General features: G+C 37.5%; 1 protein-coding gene across 1 annotated transcript; it reads left to right on the plus strand.

Annotated features, from left to right (window-relative positions):
- Positions 1–837: 837 nt before the first annotated feature.
- Positions 838–27330, plus strand: STX17 (syntaxin 17). Its single transcript, XM_008922867.3, has 7 exons — positions 838–1019; positions 9093–9158; positions 15945–16164; positions 21363–21481; positions 21564–21614; positions 23596–23682; positions 24399–27330. Exons 1-7 carry the CDS (start codon positions 897–899, stop codon positions 24636–24638), a joined length of 906 nt encoding a protein of 301 aa, XP_008921115.1. The 5' UTR covers positions 838–896; the 3' UTR covers positions 24639–27330.
- Positions 27331–27573: the final 243 nt, after the last annotated feature.

Consider the following 27573-nt stretch of genomic DNA (forward strand, 5'->3'; position numbering starts at 1 on the left):
AGAATCAGCCAGGTTGGAAAAGACCTCCAAGATCATCGAGTTCAACCCATGACCCAACACCACGCTGTCAACTAGACCACAGCACTAAGTGCTACATCCAACCTCTTCTTAATTACCTCCAGGGACAGTTACTCCACCACCTCCCTGGGCAGCCCATTCCAGTGTCTGATCACTCTCTCTGTGGAGAATTTCTTTCTAATGTCTAACCTAAACCTCCCCGGCACAGCTTAAGACCATGCCCTCTTGTCCTACTGCTGGTTGCCTGGGAAAAAGAGACCCAACCCCCACCTGGCTCCAACCTCCTTTCAGGTGATTATAGAGAGTGATGAGGTCTCCCCTGAGCCTCCTCTTCTCCAGGCTGAACAGCCCCAGCTCCCTCAGCTGCTCCTCATTAGGGCCTGTGCTCCAGTCCCTTCACCAGCCTCGTCACCAGCAAATCTTCATTCAGACGCTCTTAATCTTTCCAGAAAATTGAATTCCAAAATTAGTGTCTTTTCAGGACATGTTTTACAATTTGTAAGATGACTCTGGATGTGAATTGGCAAAACTTGAACTCTGATCAATCAAAGCATCTAATTGGAAGTTTTTTTCAAACCTTTTCATGCGTCGTTATGGTGCTGCAAAGCATATTTGCCTCTGCCTTAGTTATTCAGCTGTTTTTTTCTTTTTAGTGTTAAGTTTTATCTATGAAAAATGATCCCCAAAGCCTGCAAATAAGTGGAAATAATACATTTAAATGCAAATACATAACCGACTGATTTAGCTTATTTTGCTTTCTTTTAAAAAGTGATTCAAGGTTACTACATTTTTGTAAGCTTGTAATTGTTTGTTTTTTAGGGGTTTCTACCTTGGTGAAGGTATATTTCACAGTTGTTCACTTGAGGGCTGCTTTTAGGATGTCTGAAGATGAAGAAAAGGTTAAACTCCGTCGAATTGAACCTGCAATTCAGAAATTCATTAAAGTGGCAATTCCAACAGATTTGGAAAGGTTAAGAAAACACCAAATAAATATTGAGAAGGTTAGTGTTTATTTTTTACTAATGTAGTTCTTTTTACAGTATAGAATCAATCACATTGGAAGATTATACAGAGATTTTGATGAAAAATTGATTATGAAATGCTTTAATACAAATTTGGGTAAAGGTGAAACTTCTGTATTGTCTGGTAATTCAGTGTGCACAAAGATCTTTACATTTGTAGTAAACATCAGGCTACAGAGTGAGAAACACTGCTTTTGTGTTAAAATGTTACTGTGGGGATAGCAGCCTAATATTCTTACTTTACTTTGAAGTCACAATGGTTTGCTGCCAACTATTCTGAGTAACTTACTGTTTATATCTATCTTTATATATTTTCAAACTGAGTTGAGAGAAATAGAGAGACTGAATTATTTAAGTGAACTAAAAAAGCATTGTATCAAAATTGTGACATGTTTATATGCTTCTTGTTGACATTAGCTCACACTTGACAGTGAAACTGAGTATGCTTCTAAGAAGTTAAATTCTTGCAAGCACTGTGGCAGTACCTGTACAGGTTAAATAAACATACCCAGGACAGTTGTCTGGCATGAAATGGCCTATGTCATTAAATGGCCTATGTTATTAAATTCTCATATTCTGCAAAACAGGGTGGCTGCATCCATGCTGCTAATGGGGAATAGCCTCTGCTCTCTGTTTATAACTCCTTAGCCATTCTCAGGAACTCTTCATGTGAGAGTTGTTTGGCATGACCAGGGGCAGTTCTCACAATTTAGCAGCACAGATGATCAGATTCCAGACTTGGAAGTTGATCAGATTCCCAGACTCTGTGTATTAGTATATAGCCTGTGGAAATAGAGAGACTGGTTTGTTGAGGAAGGTGGTGAGAGATTTGCTAAAACAGGTGACAACAATTAGAAAGGTAAGAGAGCGAGTGATTCAGAAACACACTTGGAGTCATAACATCAGCACTGCTATGGAAGTTTTGAAATGACCATACAAGACATATTTGATTAGAAAAGGTTTTACTTACCACCACAGAAAAGTGAGTGTCTGTAGTTCTGCACAGGTTTCTGGAAAATCGTTCACTATGTTAATTTGACTAAGCTTATTCACAATGTATAAAGTCAAGTGCACATGTAAATCTGTATGGTGTAGGACTGCTATCTACATTTTCAACACCCTGGGAAGGAATGAAGAAATTGGAAGAAAATAAGTTAACATGATTTTGATTTCCTGAAAGATATGTTCTGAAGGGGGTGTATAATCTAGTGTTGAAACTGTTCTGCATTTTGCTACTGTCATTTGTTCACAACTTTTACCATAACTTTACTGTAACTTTACCGAGTGAGTAACCTTTTGGATGAAATTTTCCATGCCAAGTTTCTGCCTTGGGACTGGGGAAGGAGAGAAAATAAATCCATATTTGTTTCTGAGAGCATAGGAAATATGTGTTGTTCAAGTGACAATAATTTCTTTTAATAAGAAATGCTTAGTTTAAGTGATAGTGGTTGATATCTTAGTGATAATTTCTTTTCAGAACAGTGACATATGTTGTAACACTTCAGATATTTTTGTGGGGTGGTCTTTTTCCAGATCATACGTTTTTTTGTGCCTCTAAAACTCTGGTTTTTGGCCAGCAGTTATGATTCTGGAAAAAAAAGGTGCTTTGCAGGTATTCAGTAGATATTGTTTGACCCTCACCAGCTGAAGATTGCTATAGATTTACCCCACAATAAGGCATGTTCCTGTGCTTAGAAATTAGCAGAACTCATTCCTGGAGCTGCTAATTTGATCGTTCCTGAATCTGAGAATGCAAAGAGGGAGATGATTTTAGTGTGTTTCCATTCTCTTACTTTCCCTTACTTTTGTGTGAGAGGAAATTATTCCTGGTTCATGTAAATAAAGGATAAAGAATTGGGTGGAGGGAGCTTGTGAAATACCTCAGATAGGAGGTGAACATGCAGAAATGGTGTCTGACCATGGGATGAGAGAAAAACTGGGATAGAGAAAGACCTGGGCTGCTAGGACTAAGGATGGCAGATAATCATTTGACTCTTTTCTGTTAGGGGTGTAATAAGCATACAATAAGGATATGAACTGCAATAATCACAAATGGAGAAGTGCTTTAGTATAATATTTACTTGAAGCAATAACTGCTGTGTGAGATGACCTATATTTCAGTCACAGTGTGTTGTTTACACTTTGTTATTCCGTATTTGTATAATTTGTTACATTACCTAAATACCAGCTGATTTAACTTTTTTCTTTTTTTGCCTTGGAATCAGCCAGTTTGCAACAGCTTCGTTTTTTAGTGTCCAGTAGTAGCTCCGGGGGGAGCAAGGAGCCTTGACTGTGTGCACGACCTGTACACATCAGTGGCCACAGAGGGCAACTAGTGAAGAATGGTAGGGAATTGGACAGGATTCAGAGGTGCAATAATAGCTTTTCCTTGAAAGCTCTTTCATTCAAATAGAGATACTCATGATGGCTAGGTTGTTTCCTTCTTTCTCTAACCAAAAATTACATGACTGCTCAGGAAAGAAACATATTTGCCATAATGCACAAGAGGGATTCCTTGGTTGCAGAGAGGTAGTTTTTGGTCTGCAGTTGATTTATGTTAAAATTACATTAAAAATTGTATCTTCAAGGCAGCACTTCTGTTAACACCAACAGCATCAGTGAGTGTGGAGCAGTGAAGCTTGGCATTCTTCGGAGTCTTGAGGAAGTCATCCAGAAATGAGGAGATGCAGTTAATAAATACCTGTAAAAAGGGTGGCATGAAAGCTACAGCCTGGCCTGAGAGGAGCAAATGGGTGGTCCCTGGAAAAAGGTAGTCTGTTGATGGGAAAGGGGAGTTGACCTGCCATTACAGAGTGGGAAGTGACTAGCAGGGCACATCAGCAGTACACAAATGGTTTTCCTGCACTTTGAAGGTAAAGGTAAGCTTTTGATGTGTGTAAGGTCATAGCAGGGGAGACACGATGTTGGGGATAGGCATAACTGTTGCACTGCTTGATTTTTTTTTTTTTGGAAGATGATTACTTTGTAAAGCTGAGGAGATCCTTTGCTAAGTGTTGTCATTATGTGTAAAACCTCCCTCATCTGGGATATATAAACACCTTATCAAGAATCTTCAAAAGACATTGGGTGCTGCAATGAGAAACAGAGACACGATCAGTTATTACCTTGTGTGGTAGACAATTATGCTCTATCTAGCCAGATAGTGTTACCATGCTGTCAGGGAAGGGATGAAATACATTCCACTTAATTCAGCCATGAGTTGGTCAGCTGAAGTCTTTATTGGCTTAGCAATTCATTTGCATCAAGCATTCCTGTTTTGCAGATAGAAGGGGAGATTGTTGCAAGAATAGTTTTCTGTGTGTAGGAGAAAATACAGAAAACATTTTAGCACTTGGGATAAAATGAGTCTTTAGGTCAGTTCTGATCTAACACCTTGCTCAAAGCATTGTCACAGAAACTCCTGCTTAACCAGGGTTTTATTATAGGCAATACTCTGCAATGTTCCTGTAATGGCATTCAGGGACCCCACTGAGTTACCGAGATGTTTTTTGAGTAGCTGAATTTTATACTTTGAATGTAAAAATCTGGCATAATCTGAAAGTATCTAGTTTAGACATTTCATGAGATTTTTAGGGTGTTCATGGTATCAGTGTGAATGATCTGTTCAGTCAACATAATAAAATTTGCATATCAGAAAAATCCTTTAATTGTAAACATAGTTCTTAAAATGTTAATGGCACTTCCTCTAGAACAACACTTTTATGAAGCAAGAAGTGGTAGCAATGTTTACTACAGATTTGTGTTTCTGATTTCAGAATGCTGTTAAAAATTTCTGCATGCCTAGACAGTATAAGTCCTGGCAGATTTTATTTTTGAATGAATAATTCATAGAATTATTAGAAAAAAACAATGAATAAAACCTTTAAATAAACAATTGGTAACTATTCCAGAAGTTAGATAACAATACTGAAGATTACGGAACCTCTGTATATTAAAAAAAAAATAAGACAAAGATGTAGATGAGAGGTAATACATCTGAGTATAAAAACAGTCCCTTAATGCCAGTTTCTTTAAGAAGTTCACACTCATTTTAATGTTCTTAAGATCTGAAAATTTCTCTCTTGATTTTTCTTTTTTTTAATATTTTTCTGGCTGTAAGAAGTATAAATATTACGAAGTTTACTCTATTGATAGATTTATGAGAAAGTGAGAAGAAAAATATGGCAAAATGTATCCTGAAAACTGTCACTAGATACTTTCAGGTTAGCAGAATATTAGCAATAGTTTAGTTGAAATGCTTGGTGACAATTTGCATTTTATATCCTTTACATGCATTTTAGCCATAATGAATGTGTTACAGTACTTTTGTGAGTTGTCATCAGCAGCAGCTTAAATGGTTTTCTTTAAAATACTTTTTGTAAAATTAACTTTCAGCCATGTAAACCAACATCCTAGGGGTAAAAGGATAATTTTATAGAATCTGATCTTGTTTATTTTACAGGCTACTTTTAAGCAAAAATCACTAATTATGTCAAATTGCTTAGAGCAGCAACATTATTTACTTATGATGAAGCCAATATCTCTAACCTCATTTCATGAATATTGATTTAAACCTTAGGTTCCAGAGATAGTCCAAACAATTAATCTACTAAATCACTGTTTGAAGAAACTATAAAATCAATATATAATGAAATTTGACCTTGAGTACACCTTTTCAGAGGAAGTGGCTACCATAAATCCATCATCATTACTTGTCAACTATTTGAGAGTCCAACTTTCCATATGACAGTTTCTGAAGACTTAAAACCTACATCCTTAAGAAATCAGTTCTCTGTACATTTTCCTTCCATGTTTTCCCCATGAAAATTCTTGTTTTCTAAAGTGCATTCCATAGATTGGATGACCTTTCCCTCCAAGAGGGAATAAAATGCATTTGTATCCAAAAGTTACATGAAAAAGTTAGATGAAAGCAATTGTCACAATAGTACAGGAAGGTGGAGATTTTGTTTGGCATACTACCCTAGACTTTGTTGGTGATATGCAACAATCTTCAAAAAAAAAAAAAAGAAAGTGCTATAAGACACTGTTTTCTCTGTCACTTTTGGTTTTAATTTCATTTCCTGTCACTGTGCCAAAGCTAAAGGATGTTGTGTGAAACACTTTTTACCTTTGGCTGGGGATCATTGTTGTGGTGGCAAGATACATAAAGGCAACACAAAATGACAAATTAAAAATATCTGAGTCTTACTACAGTCTTCATATGAGTGTATACATTTGTGTAAGACATTTATTGAAGAGCTTTTAGCAGGAAATATTATGAGGAGCTTTTGAGCTCTCTCCATGTCCACTGGATACTTTCAAGGAGAAATGGAAGGGATCTAAAAGATAAGCATGAGGGTTTCTTTGTAAAGAGAGCTCTCAAGAGGGAATGGGACAAAGAGGAAAAGAGATCGAGTGTTTAAGAGTAGCCTAATGTTTTATATTTCTGATGTCAAATACAAACTATTCGAGTATAGCAGAATTATGATTAAATATCACAGAACCACAGAGTGATTTGGGTTGGAAGGGAACTTGAAGGGTCATGTAGTCTAACCTCCTGCTGCAGGCAAGCACACCTTCCATTACATATGGTTGCTCAAAGCTCCATCCAGCCTGGCCTTGAACATTTCCAGGGATGGGGCATCCACAACTTTTCTGGACAGCCTGTTCCAGTGCCTCACCACTCTCATTATAGAGAAATTTTTTATGTGCAATCCATACTTCTAAACATTTAGAAGTGTTGACCCTTATCCGGTCACTACAGGCCTTCGTAAAAAGTCTCTGTCTTTCTTCTAAGCCTTCTTTGTTTATGGAAAGGCTGCAGTAGGATCTCTCTTCTCCAGGCTGAACAATCCCAACTCCCTCGGCCTGTCTTCACAGGAGAGGTGTTCCAGCTCTTGGACCATTTTTGTGGCCCTACTCTGGACCTGCTGTAATGGGTTAGGATTTCATAGATGTTTTTACTTCATGGACCTCTCTCAGTTTTACATTTGTTTGTTCATCATAGAATCATAGAATGTTAAGGGGTTGGAATGAACCTTAAAGATCATCTAGTCCCAAACGCCCTAGCCATGGGCAGAGACATCTCCCACTAGGCTCAAGGCCTTATCCAACTTGGCTTTGAACACTGCCAGGGTTGGGTCATCCACAACCTCCCTGGGCAACCTGTTCCAGTGTCCCTCACAGTAAAGAATTGCTTCCTAATATCTAGCCTAGATTTCCCCTCTTTCAATTTGTAGCCATTACTCCTTGTCCTGTCACTGTAGTTTCTGATGAAGAGTCCCTCTCTGGCTTCCTGGTAGGCCCCCTTTAGATACTGGAAGGCTAATGTGAGGTCTCCATGCAAACTTCTCCAGGCTGAACAGTCCCAACTTTCATGATGAATAATGTCAATACCATCTCTTCTCAAGCTTTACTATCCTTGAGGCCTCCAGAGTGAACATTGTCTGAGAGCATGGCCTATTTTGGGTTGGGTAACAAACAGAAGACAACAAGGAGGAATTTATTGGCCACGTGAATGTCATTGCTCTGGCAGTATTAAGTCATTGGATTCTTTGAGCTCATCACTAGCCTACTAGGAATTTTGAAACAAACGAGTAATACCTCTGAATATATAAAGCAGATAAATGTGCTGAGCATTTCTAGTAGAAATTATAAAGACCAGTAAAGGTTTCCTGAGGAATTCTTGTTCTTTTAACTGGAAAACAGGATTTTTTATTACTAGTTATTTAAACAATGTATTACAGTCAGTTGAAATTCAATGGGTAATTTTTCTCTAAACCCCTTCTGTTACAACCTCAGAAATTCCTGTTTCAGTACTCTTTCAGGGATGACTAAATTGTAAGCTATACTGTTGATACCGGTTTTTTTGTCCATTTTATTTTAAAGAACAATGGCAGTAATTTTAGTGGCATAGTAATTTATGCAGAAGTTGCTAGTTTCCTAGAAAAATGACATGAATCTGACTTAGTTGAACACTAAACCTTTTGTCTTCCATAGCACCACAAAATCCTAACGTGAAAGAACTTTTTCTCTGAAAATAAGTAGTAACTTTAGATTTTTCATTGTATTTTAGCAACCTGAGTGACTAGTGATTCTTATTGCCATGGCCTGTAAAATTATGAAAATAATTATGGAAAGATGTAGACTGTAGATAAAGGTTTTTTATTGGTAACAAAGCATATTAAGAAATTGAGGAATTAAACTTTACCTAAAAATACCTCAAAAATCATGGTAAATGTTTTGTCTTGTTATTTAAACAATTAAATAAATATTCTAATGCTGTCTAGTATTGTAGATGCATTCTTTGATAGTTTCAGCACACGTTCCAGGAATCACAGCTTCTACTTCTGTTATTTTACTTCTCTTTTTCAGGATATAGTCTCTATATTATTAATGTCAACTGCCTATAGCAGGGATTGATTTATTTTAATGATGAAAAGGTTTGTATGTGATAATATGCAGTTCTTCTGCTAAACTTGCTCTCTGCTAATGGAATAATTATTCTGGTCTCTGTCGTGTGGGAAGTTCTGTATGGATAGTGAGCATCATGCAGGTGCCAAATCTGCCCTGATGGTTCTTGTAGCTGTGTTTGTAACTATATAGAAATGGTAAGTGTAAATGTAGACAGTAGCATTGTGGAATGAATGCCATTTTCCTTGTGAATAGTACCAGATACCTCGTTGTCCTATATGACCAGTACTGCTTATTCACTATTCCATTCCTTTTTCCTTCTTCTGCCATTTGTTTTACTGCCCACCAAGTGATTTATGCCCACAGCAATATCAGGATGCAATATCTCTTTGTTGTTAAAAACTGACACTAAACCCTGGTTATCTGCCATTCAGTAAAATGCATTGTACAAAATTTTTCACAACATTTGTGATAAATTGCTATTTACCTCTCTGATTTTGCAGCAGAATTGTTTATGACTCAGCTTCTTTACTGTCGATTTTTGAAAATTAAAGTGATTATTTACCAAAAGTGCCTTTTTTTTCGGCATAGCAGTTGTTAAAAATAGCAATTTTATGGAGTATTTTTCCTCTGTTTTAGTATCAGAGATGCAGGCTCTGGGACAGGTTGCACGAAGAGCACATCAATGCAGGACGAACTGTTCAGGTAAGGATATTAAAATGACTGTAGTATTAATGGAATTAAATTACCTACACAGTTCCAGTTATCTCAGAGATGGGTCTAGAGAGAGATATGTATTTGACAGGTGGATTTAACAAGTGCTAGGTTTTGCTTTACTTCATTTAAAAGGTAGGAATTTCCTAACTGTGTCCTATGAGGCAAATGCAATCAGAAATGTTTCTGCATTCTTGAACAAACAAAAGTTTGGAGTGTCTGGTCTTCTGCAAACAGTCCTCTTACATTATTAAATTAGAAGCCAGGTATTGCAATAAGGGATACTGATAATTTTAAATCATGGTTTTGGACAAACAGAACATCTGGACTACTAGTTTGGTGTGCAGATCTATTGTTAGCTGCATAATGTCATCAAAGGAGGAAATACCAGACACATTTGTCATCATGGGCATCATCTCAGTGACTTCATGCATAGTCACCCATAAGTCAACACAGCTGTTTCTAAAAATATACATGTCTCGATGAAAATGATGCAGAAGCTCATGCCAAACATCAGCCTTCACACTGCTAAATAGCACACAGCCAGAGGAGATTATCAATACAGAAAGACACAAAGACCAGCTCTGCAAGGCAAAGTTTGCTGAGGCAGATACAGCAGGTAGTGGTTATAACATGCTGTACTGCCAGTATTGTGGGGACAGACGTGTGTTGGCCAGCAGGAGAGGCATCTTGGGTTGCTTTCATAGATGTTCAGAGAAGGAACGTGTCTTTGCTACTAGAACAAACCTTCTGTGACCTACACTGCAACTAGAAAAGCAGGCTTTGCCAGCACAGGTAGTAGCACAGTCCTAAACTACTGCATTTCACAATTCTAATACTGTAAATTCCTGTGTTTGTTTCAGTGCATTACTGACTCCTGTGGAAAATTAGACCAGACTAAAAATCTAAAAAAAACCCCCAAAACAACTCGCCTTAGAAAGAACTTCACCCTGGTTAAACAACCAGATAGTAGGCAGAGCTGGAGTTACATGTGTTTTTTGAGGAACAAAAGGTGTTAATGAGCTTTTTTTAAATGTAGATGATAAGAAGTTACACAGGAAATCCACTTGATTTTTCTGTAAATTGGAGGTTTGAATGTTTATTTTGATTTTTCACCAAATATTTTTGAAATTTGAATATAAGTTTATTCTTAATATTCAAAGAGCCTTCCAAAGGTGGATGTTCTGTTAAAACAGTGACGTTTTAACAGCTGTGGTGTAGGAAGCATGTGTTTGCTTATGTCTGATCTGTTTTCACATCTGAGATGTGGGAAAGGCTTCTCTTGGAACTTTTAGTTATCAGTATCATTTGTTTAGCAAGACAAGATCTATCAATAATTAGAGAAAAAATAATGGTGTTGAAGATGATATTTTTAGATATGTTAATAAGAAAACTGCTTGTCCCTAGAAACATTTATATTTGTCTTGAATTCAAAGTTTGCCATTTTCACTTTCAGCCAGAATAAATTTTCTTATATTTTATTTAATGCTTATTGCCTTTAGATCTAGATACAACTTATACATTAAAGTAGTTCACATTCTGGTACCCAGAGAGCAGAGTAAGAATCTGGGTCCATGCGAGAAGAGTAGACTAGCTCTTTGTTTTAATTAAATATTTAGGAGTCTGGAGTACTTGATAATAAATTATATGACATGTAGAATGTGTTTGCTGTAAGCTGTTTAAATGTTTACCAATGGACTTGTGATCTGTTTGTTTGCAAAGAAATCAGATTAATTATTGTGATACCAAATGTTCTCTGCAGCACACACTTTGCTCTCAGAATTAGATGTTGTAAAAATACATTAGGAATCCCTAAGTCAATATTGACCCAAGGCATCCGCCACAGGTTTTAGACAAATATATGCACAGCCATTCTACATTTAATCCATGTGCACATAATTAGCCATTTTTCTGAATTTTCAGTTTACCCAGAATAATTACTTCTGTTGTACTTTTGATGATGGTCAAAATTACAATAGAAGTATAGATGAGGCATAAATCTATACCTCTTCTTTCTGGTGGCTGGATGCCACGTTAAGAACTTCAATAAAAGAAAGTGAAGAAAACAGAGAAATCTATGCATAGGGCACGATGGCACCCTTTCAAAAATACTGAGGAAATAGTTCTTGTGTATCATATATTAATTTTCACAAATGTATATATTCATGTATATTTTCATTTTTAGGGACAGTCCCTGGACTTTGTAAAATGTTGGGGCATGAATCAATATGTAGTTTTGCTAGGCTTTGCCCACATACGTGCTGGCTGTAGCATACAATTAACTAATTATTGCAAGGTTTAAGTAGTTTCAATGAAATGGTGGTATTTTATTGCAAAACCTAAGGACTGCCTTGATCATTTTCGTAGTGAGGGGAAGGAGAATGCTGCAGTTATTAGAGAGGATATAAAACACTGAACAAAAAAAAAAAGAAGAATAATACTGTGGATGAACAGTCTGGTTTTAGCCTATAGCCATCCCACAAAAGGAGATTCGGTTCTGCAAAACATACCTAGGCAGACGTAGTCTTTCCACTGTGTTGCTCTGACCCAGAAAGCTGCTTGAAAATGTTAATCTATTTCTTTTTTTGTTTTTCGCTTTTATGACTTTTATTTCAACTGAAAATGGTTTACAAGTGAAAGATGGCTTCCTGTCAGCTCTCTTTTGCATGAATCTTCAAAGCTCAGTTTTATGTCTCAGGTCTTCTGTACCATCTTTAAAATGATGCAGTCTTCAAATTATAGGTACCCTTCTGGCATACTACATAGATACACTGGGAGGGCATGAGAAGCAGTGTAAAAAAGTTTATTTCTGCAGGAGATGGTTTATGGTGTCAGTGAGGGATCATGTAAGATTAGCTCCCTGTTGCAGCCTGTGGCCATCTGCAGGGTCAATATATTCTCAAATTCAGAGTTCCTTTGACCTAGGCCAAGAATTTTATAAGACTTGAGGGACACAGAGTAGAAGTGAACTGATTGTGTGGTAGTGATACAAAAACCCAAATAAAGTAGTGGGATGTATAAATGGGAGAGTAGTGAGTGATCTCTCATACACTCTCTTTGATCAGGAGTAGAAGGATCCCAGGTAGAACACTCAGGGGTCTGACTTAGTTTGGGCACCATGCTTTTAAGAAGGGTGCAAAGTGATTAGAGAGAGCAATGAATGTAGTCAGAAATTGAGAAAACAAGACTGACTTGCAAAGATCGACAAATTACTTGTTTTGCCCAAAGAGCACCTGACAGTGTTGTGCTGTGTGTTTGCAAACACAGAAAAGATGGTTGCAAACAGGACAGGACTTGTCTTTCCCTGTTTTGAACAGGGAGGATTAGAAATACCTGGTTTAAACTGAGGCAAGAGGGATTTCTGTTAGATATGAGGAAAATGCTATGGCAAGTAAGATAATGAATTCTTGCAGTATAGTATCAAGGAGGTTGTAGCTCTTCATAAAGAAGTCCTTTTAAGACCAGATTAGAAAAACAACTAACAGAAATGATATAGGGACAGCAGATCATGGGCTGAAAGGATGACTTCACAAGGTTTTCTCCAGTTTTATTTTCCTATAGCTTTTTTGAGAAAGCCATTTGAAACAAAGATTGTTGTTTGGCTTTGGAAGTTAATAGACCAAAATTGCAAGTATTATAAAAAAAAAAATCTGTGTCTTTTGGGTTGAATTTGGCAAGTTCGAAACTCAGGAGTTCACGTACATGGAAAGAGAATTTTTGTATTACCTTCCTTGCTAAGTAAGCTTCGCTTTAAAAGTGGAAACATTTGGGACAAGAGTGATATACTTTATGCTCTACCCAAAACTTAAACTCTGTCCCATTAAAATTATTATGAAAAGAAGTCATAGTCATTTCCATATCTGTAACATTTTTAATGTTACACCTTGGTGAACTAGGATGTGTGTCTTCTTGGTGGGGCTGAGCTTTCTTGCTGAGCTGAATCCATTTGGCTTCTGTTTAGTTGACAATAAATGGGACAAGGGTCCTCTCTCCAAAACCACAAAGGAAGAGCTACTAAAATTAAATTTCACCAAATAGATGAATATCATAATCTGATTTGTCCACCTTCTTTCTCACAAGTATTTCTCTTTGATCAGCAAGGTAGTAAAGAACAGTGGAAGGGAGGATCTGATTCAGCCATTCCTTAGGGCGAGTAGTTCATATCTCTTGAAGCTTCTGTTCAGGATTTGTGAAAACTCCCACCAGCAAGTTGGTGGTGTGTTGGTCACTGCACAGTACTTGTGTGTTGGCTGTACTGGTAATTTGCCCTGGCTGCAGCTGCAGAGGCACAGGTCCCCTGCAGAGCTACGTTTTGACTTGATTCCAACTGTGAAATTTTCCTTTTTCTTTAAAAGAAGCTGGTGTGGCAGCATTATTAGCTCATCCAAAACTCACTCTTGTCACTGCTTCACAAGTATTTGTTTGATGGGTTTTTTTTTTGTTTGTTTTTTGGTCTCCATTATGACTTAATACAGAATAATAAAAATGAGTTTGTTTCCTGAAGCAAAACAGCAGGATCAACCTCAGTCCCCTGCGTATAGTTCTCACAAAATACATAATTAAGTATTGGGTCTAGATAGTCCCACTTTGTTTCTTGAATGAAATTCCAACGTTCAAGTATTTTGGCACATGGTGCACTATGACAGTGATGATATTCTCTTTTTTTCATACTTAGGGGCAGACCATGGGGGGAAGATAACAGGAAGAGCAAGGTAGATTAAGATGAGAAATGTAAGAGGAAGGTTACTGGCTACCATGTTTCTAATTTAACTCACTATCTTGCAAAGTTATTTTTTTGTGTCTCCCTTTTTTTAATTGTCAATCAGTGTTTTTACCTGAGGTTAGTCTTAAATAATGCAGCCTAATTTGGATAGTAGTACTTTTAATTTAAGCATACCATATAATACAATATAATTTTAGTAATTTAACACAATTTTTATAAATCAATAGTTCTTTCTTTGGATGTCCAGTATCGCCTGTGCAATGTTACTTCTACATGTTGTTGAATTAATTTCCTTCTCGAACTATATTTTTTACATTTTTTTCATAAATGTTAAAACCAATTAATTCTACTGGTGTGTATAAATAAAATGAATTCCATCTAGTTCCGCTTTTTCAGATAAGCAATATTGCCTTTCTAAGGCATTACCTGCACCTGATTTGTATTACAGAAGAAGATCTTTCTGTTTCTAACCACTCACTGGTGTTACTCTATTCTCTTGTTCTGTTTTGAGAAGAATATTCAAAACAATTGCTAAATAATGTGATAAAGAATATAGTTTATTATATCACTTTGTAATGCAATGCAATTAATATTATTTTTAGTACAGTCTTATTTTTTTATAATTAGATAAAACCTCTGTCCTAAAACAATAAGTGGTATAATTTAAACTATGAATTTCTTCTTTTCATTTGTTGGAAGAGAAACTTGTGTGCATTTTTAGATTTTAAAAGACCCGGCAATAAAAAATCCCTCTACTTTTGCTGTAGACAGAAATTTATGTCATGGTAGATGCCTGCACACACTCTCTTCTTCCTAGTTGTAAATAGTTTATATCTTCTCAAAACTCTTGTAACTAAAGAAATATTTCTATGTTTTATTATATTTGATATTTCAATCAAACAAATATATTTGCCCTTATCTGAAAAAATATAAATATTTTTAAAAAAAGTAATCCTTATTATTTGTCCCTGAAGTTGTCTTTACAAATGGAAGTGGTAGTTTTGGGGTAGTTGGGGATTGTGAGTGACTGTATTCTGAAGTCCTGTGATCACCACAGTCACTTATTATTACAAAAAAAAAGCAAATTTTGAAAAGCAATCACTTACTTTATTTGGATGTTATTGCAACTTGTTGAAACTTGTATAAGTATTTTGGCAAAGACCTAAATTGATCACAGAAACAAAAATAACTTCAGCAATTACACAGTGAATTAATTAGTTAAATACTTTAATTGAAACTCAAAATAAAACAAACTGACTTGGAGAATGGATAAAGTACAAAGTGTGACAGCCAGAAAAATTAAACACAGATGGAGATGGCTTTAAAAATATTTCTCCCTTGTTTTGTGGTTGGCTGATAGTATGGATAAATTAGTTCATTAGATAACAGGTACAATCTCTTCCTTGATCTTTGGTTCTTCTTTTCCTGGGGCGAATGGCTTGCTTTCCCTTATGGAAAACAGGCTATGTCCAAAAAGACTCAGCAGGTAGCTCGCAGCAATGCCTCACTGCACTGTTGAGGGATGGTTGTATTGGGAGCTGCAACTCCCATTTATTTTTTTTTATAGATGGAGAACTGAGTGAACTCACAAGCGGAAGCAAATACTAAAAATACACAGACTTAATGAGCTGGTTACAGTGCAGTGGCACCTCCAAATAAGAAGTGCTTGAAAGCACAGATGCCTTCCTTCAAGAGTCACGAATAACAGCCTGGGAGAGCCAGGATGGGGGCAAGGGCAGGATTCACTGTGTTATCTCAGGCGTGGGCTTTTGCAGCAACTGGAGGCATCTTTGACAGGCGAACCAGCTGCAGTCAGGAAACACAATGCAGTCTGGAAAAGAAGATGGATGTAGAGGAGAGAGAGATGACACAAGGATTGCTTGAAATCTGGGAGTTTTTAGGGATTTTTGGTCTCAGTTTGTTAAAGCGTAGAAATGGCACTTCTGAAGATTATTTAAATATCCTGAAGATGATAGTTACTTCCCAAGCACTGAAGATGTCTGGTACACAAAATATTCTGTTGGCTACAGAATAACTCTTAATACTGTTTGCAGCAACTCCGTGCCAATATAAGAGAGATGGAGAAACTCTGTTTGCGAGTCCGACAGGAAGACATCCCAGCTCTGCAGAGAATGATAAATCCTGTTAAAGAGGAAGCTTCATTTGCCATTAAAGACTTCCTGCAGCTGCATTCTGAATCTGCAGAAGAACTTAGAAGGCAACTTGAAGGACAGGAGGATGCCTCTTTAACCAGATCTGCAACTGTAGGAGGAGGTAGTAGAATTTAATTTGTGTTTATTGTATCTCTATCATTGTATCCAGTATGGAATTTTGCTGACCAGATGTAAATGAAGTGAACAAATGAGATTTCAGTTGAATAATAGCTGTTAATCAAGAAGTAGAGTTCTTTCCATATATCACACTTTTGTCATGACCTGTGGCTGACTTTTGATAAGTGGAAAATGCTACAGTATCTTAAGAAATTAAATAGTTGTGGCCTTCCATGAGAAAGATACTGTAGCCTTGGATCTTGAAATAGAGGACTGTTCATAGGAAGCAGAATACTTACATTCATATTTCATGGTAGCTTGACTTCTTTTTTCCCCTGGTGCAAATAATTTCATCATGCGCAAGTAATCATTTAGGCCATTTTCGTTGAATTAGTGCTTGAAGAAACATCATGAAGAAAATGATTTTTAAATGACAGGCAGTACAATACATCACTGCTGAAATATATGAAAAAGAGGAGCAAGTCTCTAGGTAAGGAGAACATCTCTTCCTGTAGCATTTTAACTTGGTAACTACAAAGAAAGAAGAGTATAAATCCATTCAAATAAAAGATTTTGAAAACGCACTATAACATGCTACGAGTCAGATATGTTTGCTGTTCTTCCCACCTTTCTGTATGAAATGTATTTCTTTCCTTGTTCTAGCACTCTGTCTTCAGGAGAAGCCTTTATTTTGCTCTGGTACTGGCCAGTGTTCTCTCCTAATGATTTGTGAGAAAGTTGGTTACATCAGGATTAAATCCTTCCACATACCAGTAATTAATTTAATTGTTCTTGTAGCAATACTGTTCAGAATTGTTTGAACATTGCATGTGTCTTAAAATCGAAAGAGCATTCTCAGTCAGTGGCATTGTAGAAGAAACTGCCATCAGATTTGATTTTGTGACCCTTCTTGTTGCTGCATACAGAACTATAATAACTCTTTCGAGCGTGATTAACAAGCTAGCAAGTCTCATGGTTGAGCAGGGAGAAAAGAGGATTTGAAGACTGGGCTTGATTTCAGGAATGTCATGTGCAGTAGTATCAAAAAACCTTGTGAACGTCAATATATATCAAATAGAGAATCATAGAATGGTTTGGGTTAGAAGGGCACTTTAAAGATTGTCTAGTTCCAAGCCCCCTGCCATGGACAGAGACACCTTCCACCAGAACAAGTTGCTCAGAGTTCCATCCAGTGTGGCCTTGACCATTTCCAGGGATGGGGCATCCACAACTTATCTGGATGTGCCAGTGCCTCATCACCCTCAGTGTAAACATTCTATCTTCTTACAAGGCCATCAAAAAAGACTCTTAGGCTTCTAACATATGAATCTTGACCTCTTCAACACCTTCAGCATGTTGTAGTTGGTTGTTCAGTAGTTTGTCCTAGTATCTTTATGGATTTCAAAGTCTGACTATTTGCTGCATTCTGCTGATTCAGATAACTGAATCACTTCTCTTGCAGCCCCCTTGGACCGTCTTATTCAAGTTCTCAAAAATATGCTTGAACTTTCAGAGGCAGTTTCTTAAATGTTCTAGAGTGAATTTCAGCAAACTTTCAGGCCCTAAATAGGCCTAGCTCATCTAAATATTTTTAACCTGTTCTCATTATGTTTCAGCCTATCGCTTTTTTTCTTTCCTTTTTAAATTAATTGCATCCAATACCTGATGACATCGACCTGTTTGTGTAAAGACTGTCTGAATCTTTCTTTGGGTCATCTGTAGTTTTCTTTCTTTGCCTGGCAATGCACTTACACTTCATTTTTCTTCCTCTAACTTCAAAAGCATTCATAGAAGCTTCCTTGGTATCATTTATATCCCTTGGTAGTTGAAATTTATTTATGTCCTGGTTTTTCTGATATTAACTTTCTGTGCTTATATTATTCCTTGTACTAATACTGTGTGTCAAATTCTTGACATCCAGGGCACTGAAGAGCTCTTGGTGAAGCCATAAACATCTTCCTCTGCATCAGGACAATTCGGTGTCATCCTCAGTGTAGCCTGTTTTGTCAGTGTCTCCCAGCAATTCTGCAGTCCTTTATCCTTTAGGAACTTCTTCCACATAGTTTCTCTTAATAATTTTGCTTAATTTGTTGACATCTCTTTTGGGGGGAGCACTTTGTCTTCAGTATTCAGTGATTCCTTTCATGCATATTAGCCATTACTTTCAGTCTATTTGTGACCTCTTCTCTGTTACGATCCGAAGTAAATTTAAGATACCTCTTCTTTTGGTAACTTTCTGCAGTTGTTCTCAGTACATTCTGGTATTTAATTGGAAAGGCCTTGTCCTGGCTTACATTGCTTTTCTAACAGTTACACAGGTGGCAAATGGGAACCAGAGTTTAATTTCAAAGAACAGGACTGCTTTTGAAATCTGAAATACCTTTGAAGTATGGAGGACATTGAGTGTAACAGCACTTCAGAAAGACAAGACATTGATCAGAAAGATTGGGATGGGAACAGAAATGAATATGGAAATAATTCACCCCATTTAAAGTGAAAGAGACAGGCAGACAACTAAATACAATTAAACAGATATTTTTTCAAGTTTGCCTGCCTGTGAAAGCAGCTCTGTTGAATTGCTAACACAGACACAATATATTGCCTATTCTTTTGTGCTTAGAGGCTGCAGTCCTGAAAGCAAATCTTGGCTGTTGATCTTAATCAAAGGAGCTTCAGTACACCCATTCTTTGTAGCATGTTGCTTCCCATCTAGTAGAGAAGGAAGGAGTTTACAAATTCAGATCTCCCATTTAGAAGACATGTCAGTGATACGATACAGTCCCTTCCCCCATTCACTACCCTCAGCTGAGGGCCAATAGAAATGGAATTTAATTGCATATTAAACAAATATTAACAAAAGGTGAGACTCCACTCTTAAAATTATTAAAATCTTCTAAGCAACATATTGAATCTTCCAGAGCATTAGATTTTTATCTCAAGTGTAATGAGGTGCAAAGCCGTTCTGTGAAATCTGCAAACGCGTTTTGTATTATTGCATTTCTGTGGAGATGCTGTAAGTGAACTTGTGGAGCCACTTCCATTCTCAGTTCTATTAATATTGGTTAGATTTGATAAAAAGTGAACTAGTGAATACAAATTTCTTACTCATGCTTTCAGTCCAAATGTGACCACCTCTTACCCTTCTTGTTCTTTACCTTAGTTTTCTGAAGTGAGTTAAGAATTTTCTTGAGGATTTTTTTCCCACTAGTTTTAGTTATTAGAAAATGATAACATGTAAACCTACTTACAGTTTTAATTTCTCTTGAATGAGTGTAATGCAAAACTTCGGTATCATTTATACACTTTCAAGAATGTGCTTTTCTACAATAGGTCAGCATAGATTGTTAGGGACAGACCAGAGCAGTCTTGTGAGGAGGCAGTTTTGCTTAGTGAGCTTTTTATTTTACTTTTGAATTATGAATATTTTAATTTCAACCAACTAAGCATGCATGTGGCTGATTAGGGAAGAGTACACTTTTCTTGGGAGAAGAAACTTGATTTTGAAGTAGGATTGTGTAGGATTGAAATGGAATAAAATACTCAAAACCAATGATAAATGTCAGAGTATGTAGCAGAACTGTTTTCTCAAAAATGCACATGTTTGGATACATGATTAATTTTACTGAAAAGGGGGAAACAATATTTTAGAACTGAGTATAAAACATTAATTAATCTGAGGTTATAAATCAAAAATATGTTCTGGAAGAACAGGTGATGATTGTAGAATGTGAAGTGCCTTCCATGTCTGGATTCTTGAAGGAAAAGAAGTAGAAATAATTAGAAAGAAAACCAAGCCCAAATTAAACCCCCAAATTGCTTATTACGTGGTTGTTACTCTGCTTACTTAGTATTTATCAACTGAATATCAACTTCATTGATGTTAGACTTTATTGATCTGAGAGGAAGATTAGGTCCCTAATGTGTTTTGAGATAAAAATGTTGAGAAATGGACAAATGTTATGAAAATGTATAGTTTTTATTTTATCTTAGAATAATTCATGAATAAGCATGCACTGTTACTGACTTTTTAATGAATATATTTTTTGTTTTCCGTTGTTCATATCTGTTGTTGTAACAGTTCTATAATATTATTATCATACCTTGGCACATTCATTGATTCTATAGATTTTAATACAGTATTTACATTTTAATATTGTGACATATCTAACCAGCCTTCCCCATAATAAGCTTTCTCTTGAGACCACCTTTCCAAGGAAGGAAACACGTGTCCTACTAAAGTAGCGATCTCCTTTCAGAAACTGAAGTTGTCTGAATTAACATGATCTTTGCACTGTGTTTACATACGTTCTCCAGTCTGCCTTTCAGACTCTCAAGCTCTCTTCCTTAATCCTTGCTACAAAAAGCCACACTTGTTTGTTATTATTCTTTATTACCACTTAATTACTTGTCCACAATTATACACACGTCTGTTACATCTGTAATGGCTCAAGAGCAGGCTCTTCGAGTGGAGGAGGTACCTGTGTGTCTGTTCATTGCATCTGCTCTCCCCTGTGCCCCCTCACTGTCTTTCATTCCCCATTTTTTCCACTGTACTTTGTCCTAATGTCTTCTGCATTCAGTCCATATGATTTAGAAAGTAAGAATTACTTGAGAATATCTCCTGTACAGCTCTGAGCTGCAAATGTTTGTCATCCTCACAGTTCCATTACCCAACAAGATCAGGCACTGAATGCTGGGCACCGTGTTACTTGGTTTTCACTGCTTTTACTTTGGAAGTCTTTTCCTCCAGATTCTTTTAGTCCCAAATGGCTGAAAATCAAACCAGTGGCACGATAATCTATTGTAAAGTGAATAACTGTCTGCTCAGTTTTGGAAGTGCAGTGCTTTTATGTGTCATATGTAAATGAAAAGTTTTTGTCCCAGGCTCAGTTTTCTTAGCCTGGTCGATACAAAATTAATTAAATGATCTTGAATTCAGGAGTATAATTTAATATCATTCTCAGAACTGGTTGTGAAAGTGTGCTAATGGAAATGAATCTATTTCTTTGTCAATGACATCCTTTTAAGAAACTGTCTAGTGCTGTAAGACTTCCCCCTATATGATCATTTTCAGGGCTGTTGCTTGGCTTGAATTAGGTCAAGTATCAGCTTACTCCTGAGAATCTTTAAGAGCGAGAAGGTTTGCACATCACCTGCATTCTGATTCAGTGCATTTATATAAACATCCTGTTTCTGATTCAGAAACTTTATATAACATGGAAGTGAAGGACGGCTCCCAAAGTTTAATCCAGATCTACTCCCGCCTTCCGGAAATACCTCAAGAAGAAAATGCAGCCGAATCCTGGGAAAGTTTAGAAGGGGTATGTTGGAACTCCCTTACTGCACATTGGTCCTCTCGTTTTTAGCAACTATTACAAAATAACATTTGCTTTTCATTTGTAGGACTTGATTGAGCTCAGCCAGTTGGTGACTGATTTTTCTCTCTTAGTCAGCGTAAGTATTAATTCTGTGTTCTATCCTGCGCAGTCTTGTGCAAAAAGAGGGCGAATGGGTAACTCCTAGGTGGGGACAAAAAAAAGACGAGCAATACTTCTGCCCCTGGACTGCTCAGACTGAGCTAGTATCACTTTATCAAAGTGACAGAACAGCAAAATAATATTAAGAAAATAATAACATTTATTCAGTCCAATATTCAAGACTACAAAATCCTGATCACTGTTAGGAACTTCAAGATGCCAGTAGAGGCAGAGCAGTTTCCCCACAGTGAGCTGAGATGCCTGCACAAAGGTGCTGTCTTTGCTACTTGGGACCTATGGTAAATACAACTATAGTTTCCAAGATGGGACATTAGACACTTTCCAAAGTCGTAAGTGATGCATGTAACATTTACAAGAAGAATGTCCAAAAGCATTAGTTTAACTACTTTGCTGCTCTGTCTGGTTAGAAAACTAACAGCTCTTCCTTCCCTACATCAGTGACTCATTGCTACAGGTGTCTTTGTGGCTCTCCTGTGGATTCAGGCTCTGCCAAGGTAACTTTCTGAGGAGGCAGTAGTCTGCTGCTTCAGCACTAGCGCTGGTAGTTGCTCCTAAGTTTTGTGACCAGAACAACTACAATGTCCTAGGCAGTGCACGTGGCCACAAGCTGAACCTCAGTAGAAGCTCTAGTGTTGTCTGCAGATTTCTACCCATTAATTTGTACGATTTCTAACTGTAATGGTGGCAACAGCTTTCACTGCACAGGGTGGGTGTTTCTCAGGTACTTTTTCTCACTTAATCAGGAGTACTAGAAAAATCCCTCACCTTTATCGTGCTCTTTCTCTGCTCTCACAATACTGCCAAAATGTCTTCATCATCCACACTCAGTTCCCAGTGTTTAGTTCTTCCTGTGCCACAGGGAATTTAAATGCACAATTCTCATCTCCTAGGAGAGTTCTTTAATCTCCTTGCTCTTGGGTTAATAGGGATAAATAAGCTAGCTTTTATCCTTTCTGCTGAGTATGTGCTGCATCACCTATACAAAAAAACCAACTAAGAACCATTAGGCTGGAGTGGGACTGCAAAAATTTTCAGTCAGTGTCCTAAAGGTTAAAGCAACAGGTCCTGCTCCCAGGACTTTCTGGATTTTACACGTAACTATCATTAGATATAATACCAAGTATCTAAAGTGTGTGGACTGCATGGTAAATGAAGATACGAGAGCTGGTGGACTCAGCAGTTTCTGAATTAGAAAGAGGCAAAACAGAATGCCTTTTATTTTAAGCTGAAAATCAGCCATCTCATTATTTTGTGACATAAAACAGGCTGGGTACTGCTGAGATTAAAATAAGAACAAACAAACCTACAGACCCCTTTATCTTCTGCTCCAGTGTTCCCTGAGAGACACTGCAGGGCAATCTGCATTTGGAGAAAGGATGGAGTGGTTTTGTAAAATCAAACAGTAAATACAGAGCAACATCAAGTATATTTTCAGTACTGTCACTATTTGTAAAATTAAGTCACTGTTTTATAATGTCATAATTAAACACGTCTGCTTAGATTTCGTGATGCAGCTTTGTATGTTGGAGTTGGTACTGATCTTATAAATGCTCTTTATAGAATATTTTTTTAACATGAAACTCAGCAGGAAACAAAAAGGCTAGTTTGGATTATTCTTCCCTTCGGAATGCAAATTTATCTATTTACAGAAAAGATTTAGAAATCATATGTTTTGGGTTGTTTTCTCTAAGTGCAGCAAGACATTGTCTAATACCCCCACCATATTATTACTTAATAGTTTACATTTTTGTAAAGTAAGTGTGTAGTTTCAGCAGAGGTTATCGGATGCTAATCGTGAAGCACCATTAAGGCTGCTGGGGCAGTGTGCAGCAGATGAAAGTGACTGTGGGGTCCTGATTACAGGCATTAAAATGGTGTGTATTGGCTCACTGCTGCTTCCCAGCAGGTTACCTCACTCATAATTCCTTTGCATCTAGTCTCAGCAGGAGAAGATTGACAGGATTGAAGACCATGTCAACAGTGCTGCTGCGAATGTTGAAGAGGGAACCAAAAACTTGGGGAAGGTAGGGATCTGCTCCTGCTGGTGAATCAATGGTACTCTGCCTCCCAGCAATCCTCTGTATTAACCCAATTGATCTGCCGTCTTTAATGCTGAGGGAACCAGCAATTAAGGAAATAAGGAAGAAATGACCCACAGGTAGCAGGGGAAAAAAAAAAATTGATCTCTCTTGTAATTTTCTATCATATCCAGGCTACAAGGAAATACAATTATTTAATTTTGGGGGGCTTTTTTTAGTGCTGTTTTGAGGCTACTTTGGTTTACTTGCAAAGACAAGTGCAGTTGGTGACTGGCTTGCAAGAATCACATAAACATAAAACAAGAGGTTGGCAACAACATGTAATTTCCATACTATTCCATGTAGATGTCAGTTGCTAAATAAGCCCAAGCCTTGAGTCAGACCTTACGAAAAGTCTGAGCATTTTCACAGTTTCTTGTTTGATTTAATGATGGTGACTAGGTAATACCCAGTGTACATAATCAGCCAGAACCATGTGAAAGGACCTGGTTCACAACTGCATACACAAGACAGCTCAGTTTTGAATTGTTTTAGTACATTCTGTCATACATGTGGCATAGGCGAGCATCTTTTTTTTTTAAATACTAATTTGTAAAGTTTATTTATCACTGAGCATTCAAGTTATTGCCAAGAGCAGTGAGGGGGAAAATGCACATCGCCACAGGCAAGTATTCTAACTATATTTTTTTTTTCCTTTACAGGCTGCAAAATACAAGCTGGCAGCTCTGCCTGTGGCAGGTGCAGTCATTGGTGGAGTAGTGGGGGGTCCCATTGGTCTCCTTGCAGGCTTCAAAGTGGCAGGAATTGCAGCTGCACTTGGCGGTGGGATTTTGGGCTTCACAGGTGGAAAATTGATACAAAGAAAAAAACAAAAAATGATTGAGCAGGTCTCTTCCAGCTGTCCAGAGCTTTCTCACCAAAGTGCCAAAAAATCCAGCTGAAGTATCAATTCATTATGGCCAGGAAGAAGCATAGTAGCCGTGCTAATGACAGACTTGCAGCCTTATGCTTTAAATACAAGGCTGAGTTGTGTGAATTTTGATGACATTACTGTTCCTTGGGAGGGCTGAAACAGTCATGTTAGAATTTCTCTTTTCAGACATGGTGACATCAGTCCTTTGAAAATTATATGGATAACTTTTAATTATAAAATTCTTAAGTGAGCTATATGCATAGCTGTAATGATGGGTGACTGGTGCTTCATGCCAAATTTGCACAAACTGTCTTGCAGACAATATAAAGAGAGATACTTGGAAAACCCTAGTACTTTCCCATGAATGCCATGAGAAGCTGGAGCTTTTACGGTAGTGCTCCAAAAAAAAGGAAATAAATGCCATCAATCTTTCATGGTTACTTTAAATTTACTTTCACTTATCCGGATTCCCAAACTCTTCCTGTGTACATCCCTAGGATATGACCGACTGTGTGTGTTTAGTAATGCACAGGGAAGTGTCAGCTGTCATAAGAGAAGGTGAAAATCTTGGGTGAGCAATGTGGAAAAAAGTCATGTATATCATGTATCACATATATCACATCTGCCTCCATCAGCCATATCAGATCAGCATCAGAACCAGCTTTTCCTCTTCTTCAGGTACCTTTTTTTTTAAAAATTTGTGAACTCCTCACCTTCCTCAAAGTGTAGTTATGAATTAAACAGTCTAAGCAGCAACCCTGCAGGACTGCTACTGGAGGATAATAATTTTCCATAGTTGTTCAGCTCCTTGGCTTGTCCTGAGAACACCATACAGGGTGAAGAGCCAAGCTCTGGCATTCTGAACTTGAAGCCTCACCTTGCTTAAGCAGCACTTTCTGCAAGATGTTGCCCTTGCATCTCGTCTCCTGGCACCAACAGCACTCTGGTGGGAGAGCTGAACACTTCCCTGGAAGGCAGTGCTGCAGCCAGGCCTACTCCCTCAATAGTCTGTTATTCCCTCAAGGGTGACATTAGGCCCCAGGTCAGTGGCGGGTGAGGCAGCGAGGCCCCTTGGATGGTGGCAGTGCCTGCTGCATCCCCAGAGGATGGGACTGTCGAAAACATCAACACGATACTGTTTACCATGTAAACCACGGGTGTTTGGGGCAGCTGCACACCTCTTGCAGACGGTGCCAAAACAGCTGCTTCCACCCACACTGCAGAGTAGCTGCTGAGCCTTTTCAAGATTTTGGGACATGCTGTGGAGCCTGTTATGGGGTGGGATGCTGCTTCTGCTGGCTTTTTATAGTGGATACTTATTATCTTACCACCCTTAAGAAGCCTGTTGCTGCTGAAGCTTCCATTGTTAAATACAGAAGTGTTAACGTGTTTTTATTGTCACCTACTTGTACTATTGTCACATAATCTACTGTTTGCCACTTTCAGGACAGTTCCCAGACTAATGCTGCTACTGTTTAGGGGGAACAGAAATTGAGGTTTGGAAGCCATTTTTTAAAGTTCTTAGATTGGTCAATTAATCCTGAACTCTGCTTGAGTTCAGTTTTATTTAGGTGCACACTGAAGTCAGTGTTTAGATAAGGCTCCCTAGCAGGGAACACTGTCCAAGGAAGCATCCTATAGAAACAGCTCCTTGTCGATAACCACTACTTTGGTATCATCACTGGAAATCACTGTCTGCTAATGACAGATGATGGGTTTTTGTGCCTAGACATTGTAAGCAACTGTTAGTTACAGCACAAATAACTTCTTCTGAGCAGTTCTTCCTTATTGCTTTTAAAATACTGAAATTGCCATAAGCCAGAACATTACATCTATTTTAAGTAGGTCTGAGACCCAGGGAAGCAATGTGTGCAAGAACAGTTTTCACCAGTATTTGCAGACATTGTCAAAACTGCATTTGCTAAAGCCATGGTAAAAACCAGCTGGAGTGCAAAACATGACCCGAGTAATTCAGCTCATTTGCTCCTGACCGGCAAAAAGCACTTTTCTTTAAATGCATCTACTTTGGCTGTAAAGAGAGTTAGTGAGCGTGTAACAACTTCATAGGCTGTTCATTCCTTTGATATTTATTTTCTACATTTAAAGGAATACGCTAAGAAAAAAAAAGTGTTTTTAATCAAAAACTGTGGTTGATTCTTTGTATGATTTTAAACTGCTGTATCTGCTTTCCTATCATATGCTGTGAAACCTCCTGCATTTAAATGACAGCAGCCACATCAGCGATCTTGCGGACTCCATCCTCTCCCCCCACGCTGGATTAATGCCAGGACAATCTAAATTCCTAAGACTGAATTCCTACCCCAGCTTATACAAATTCAGCCTGATATGCACTCAGTTTATGAAACGTCTAGCAGGAGAACTATTCTTCCCCCTTGCGTTTTTAAGGAAGCAATTTCAAAGCATTGTGTATACACTAGATGTGGGAGTCTATTATTTAAGCTACGATTTTTTAAAATAGGTGGGTTATTTACATATGTGAAGAAACATCAGCATCTGAGTAACCAAACTAGCATTTAAATTGCTAGGCATGTTAACCAGAAAAATTTTAAGATATAAATAACTCTTTCAGACCAAATAAAAGATTTTTGCTATGAGACTGGCTGTAACATTTACTGAGAACATTGGGGCTTATTTCCTTTCAGCGTGTAAAAGATGAATCCCTCCCAAATTTTATATTATTAAAACAATTGCACTACCAAGATTTAAGAATCCTGTATTGAGTTACCAAACACATGCTTCAGCTATTGAAATATTTACATTGACTGAAATTCATACAAGTTCCTGAAGTGCCAGCTGCATCTAGTAACTCGAACACACATGCTAGCTTAGAAATGGACTTGGCAAGTTCAATTAAAAAGAATTTGGAATATTTTTATTCCATATAGGGATAATACTAATATTTTTGACAACTTCCCATGTAAGCCTTGAGAAGTGTTAAAGGG

The sequence above is a fragment of the Manacus vitellinus genome, unplaced genomic scaffold (genome assembly GCF_001715985.3).
Source record: "Manacus vitellinus isolate BGI_N305 unplaced genomic scaffold, ASM171598v3 scaffold_17_pilon, whole genome shotgun sequence".
In the NCBI taxonomy this organism is placed as follows: Eukaryota; Metazoa; Chordata; class Aves; order Passeriformes; family Pipridae; genus Manacus; species Manacus vitellinus.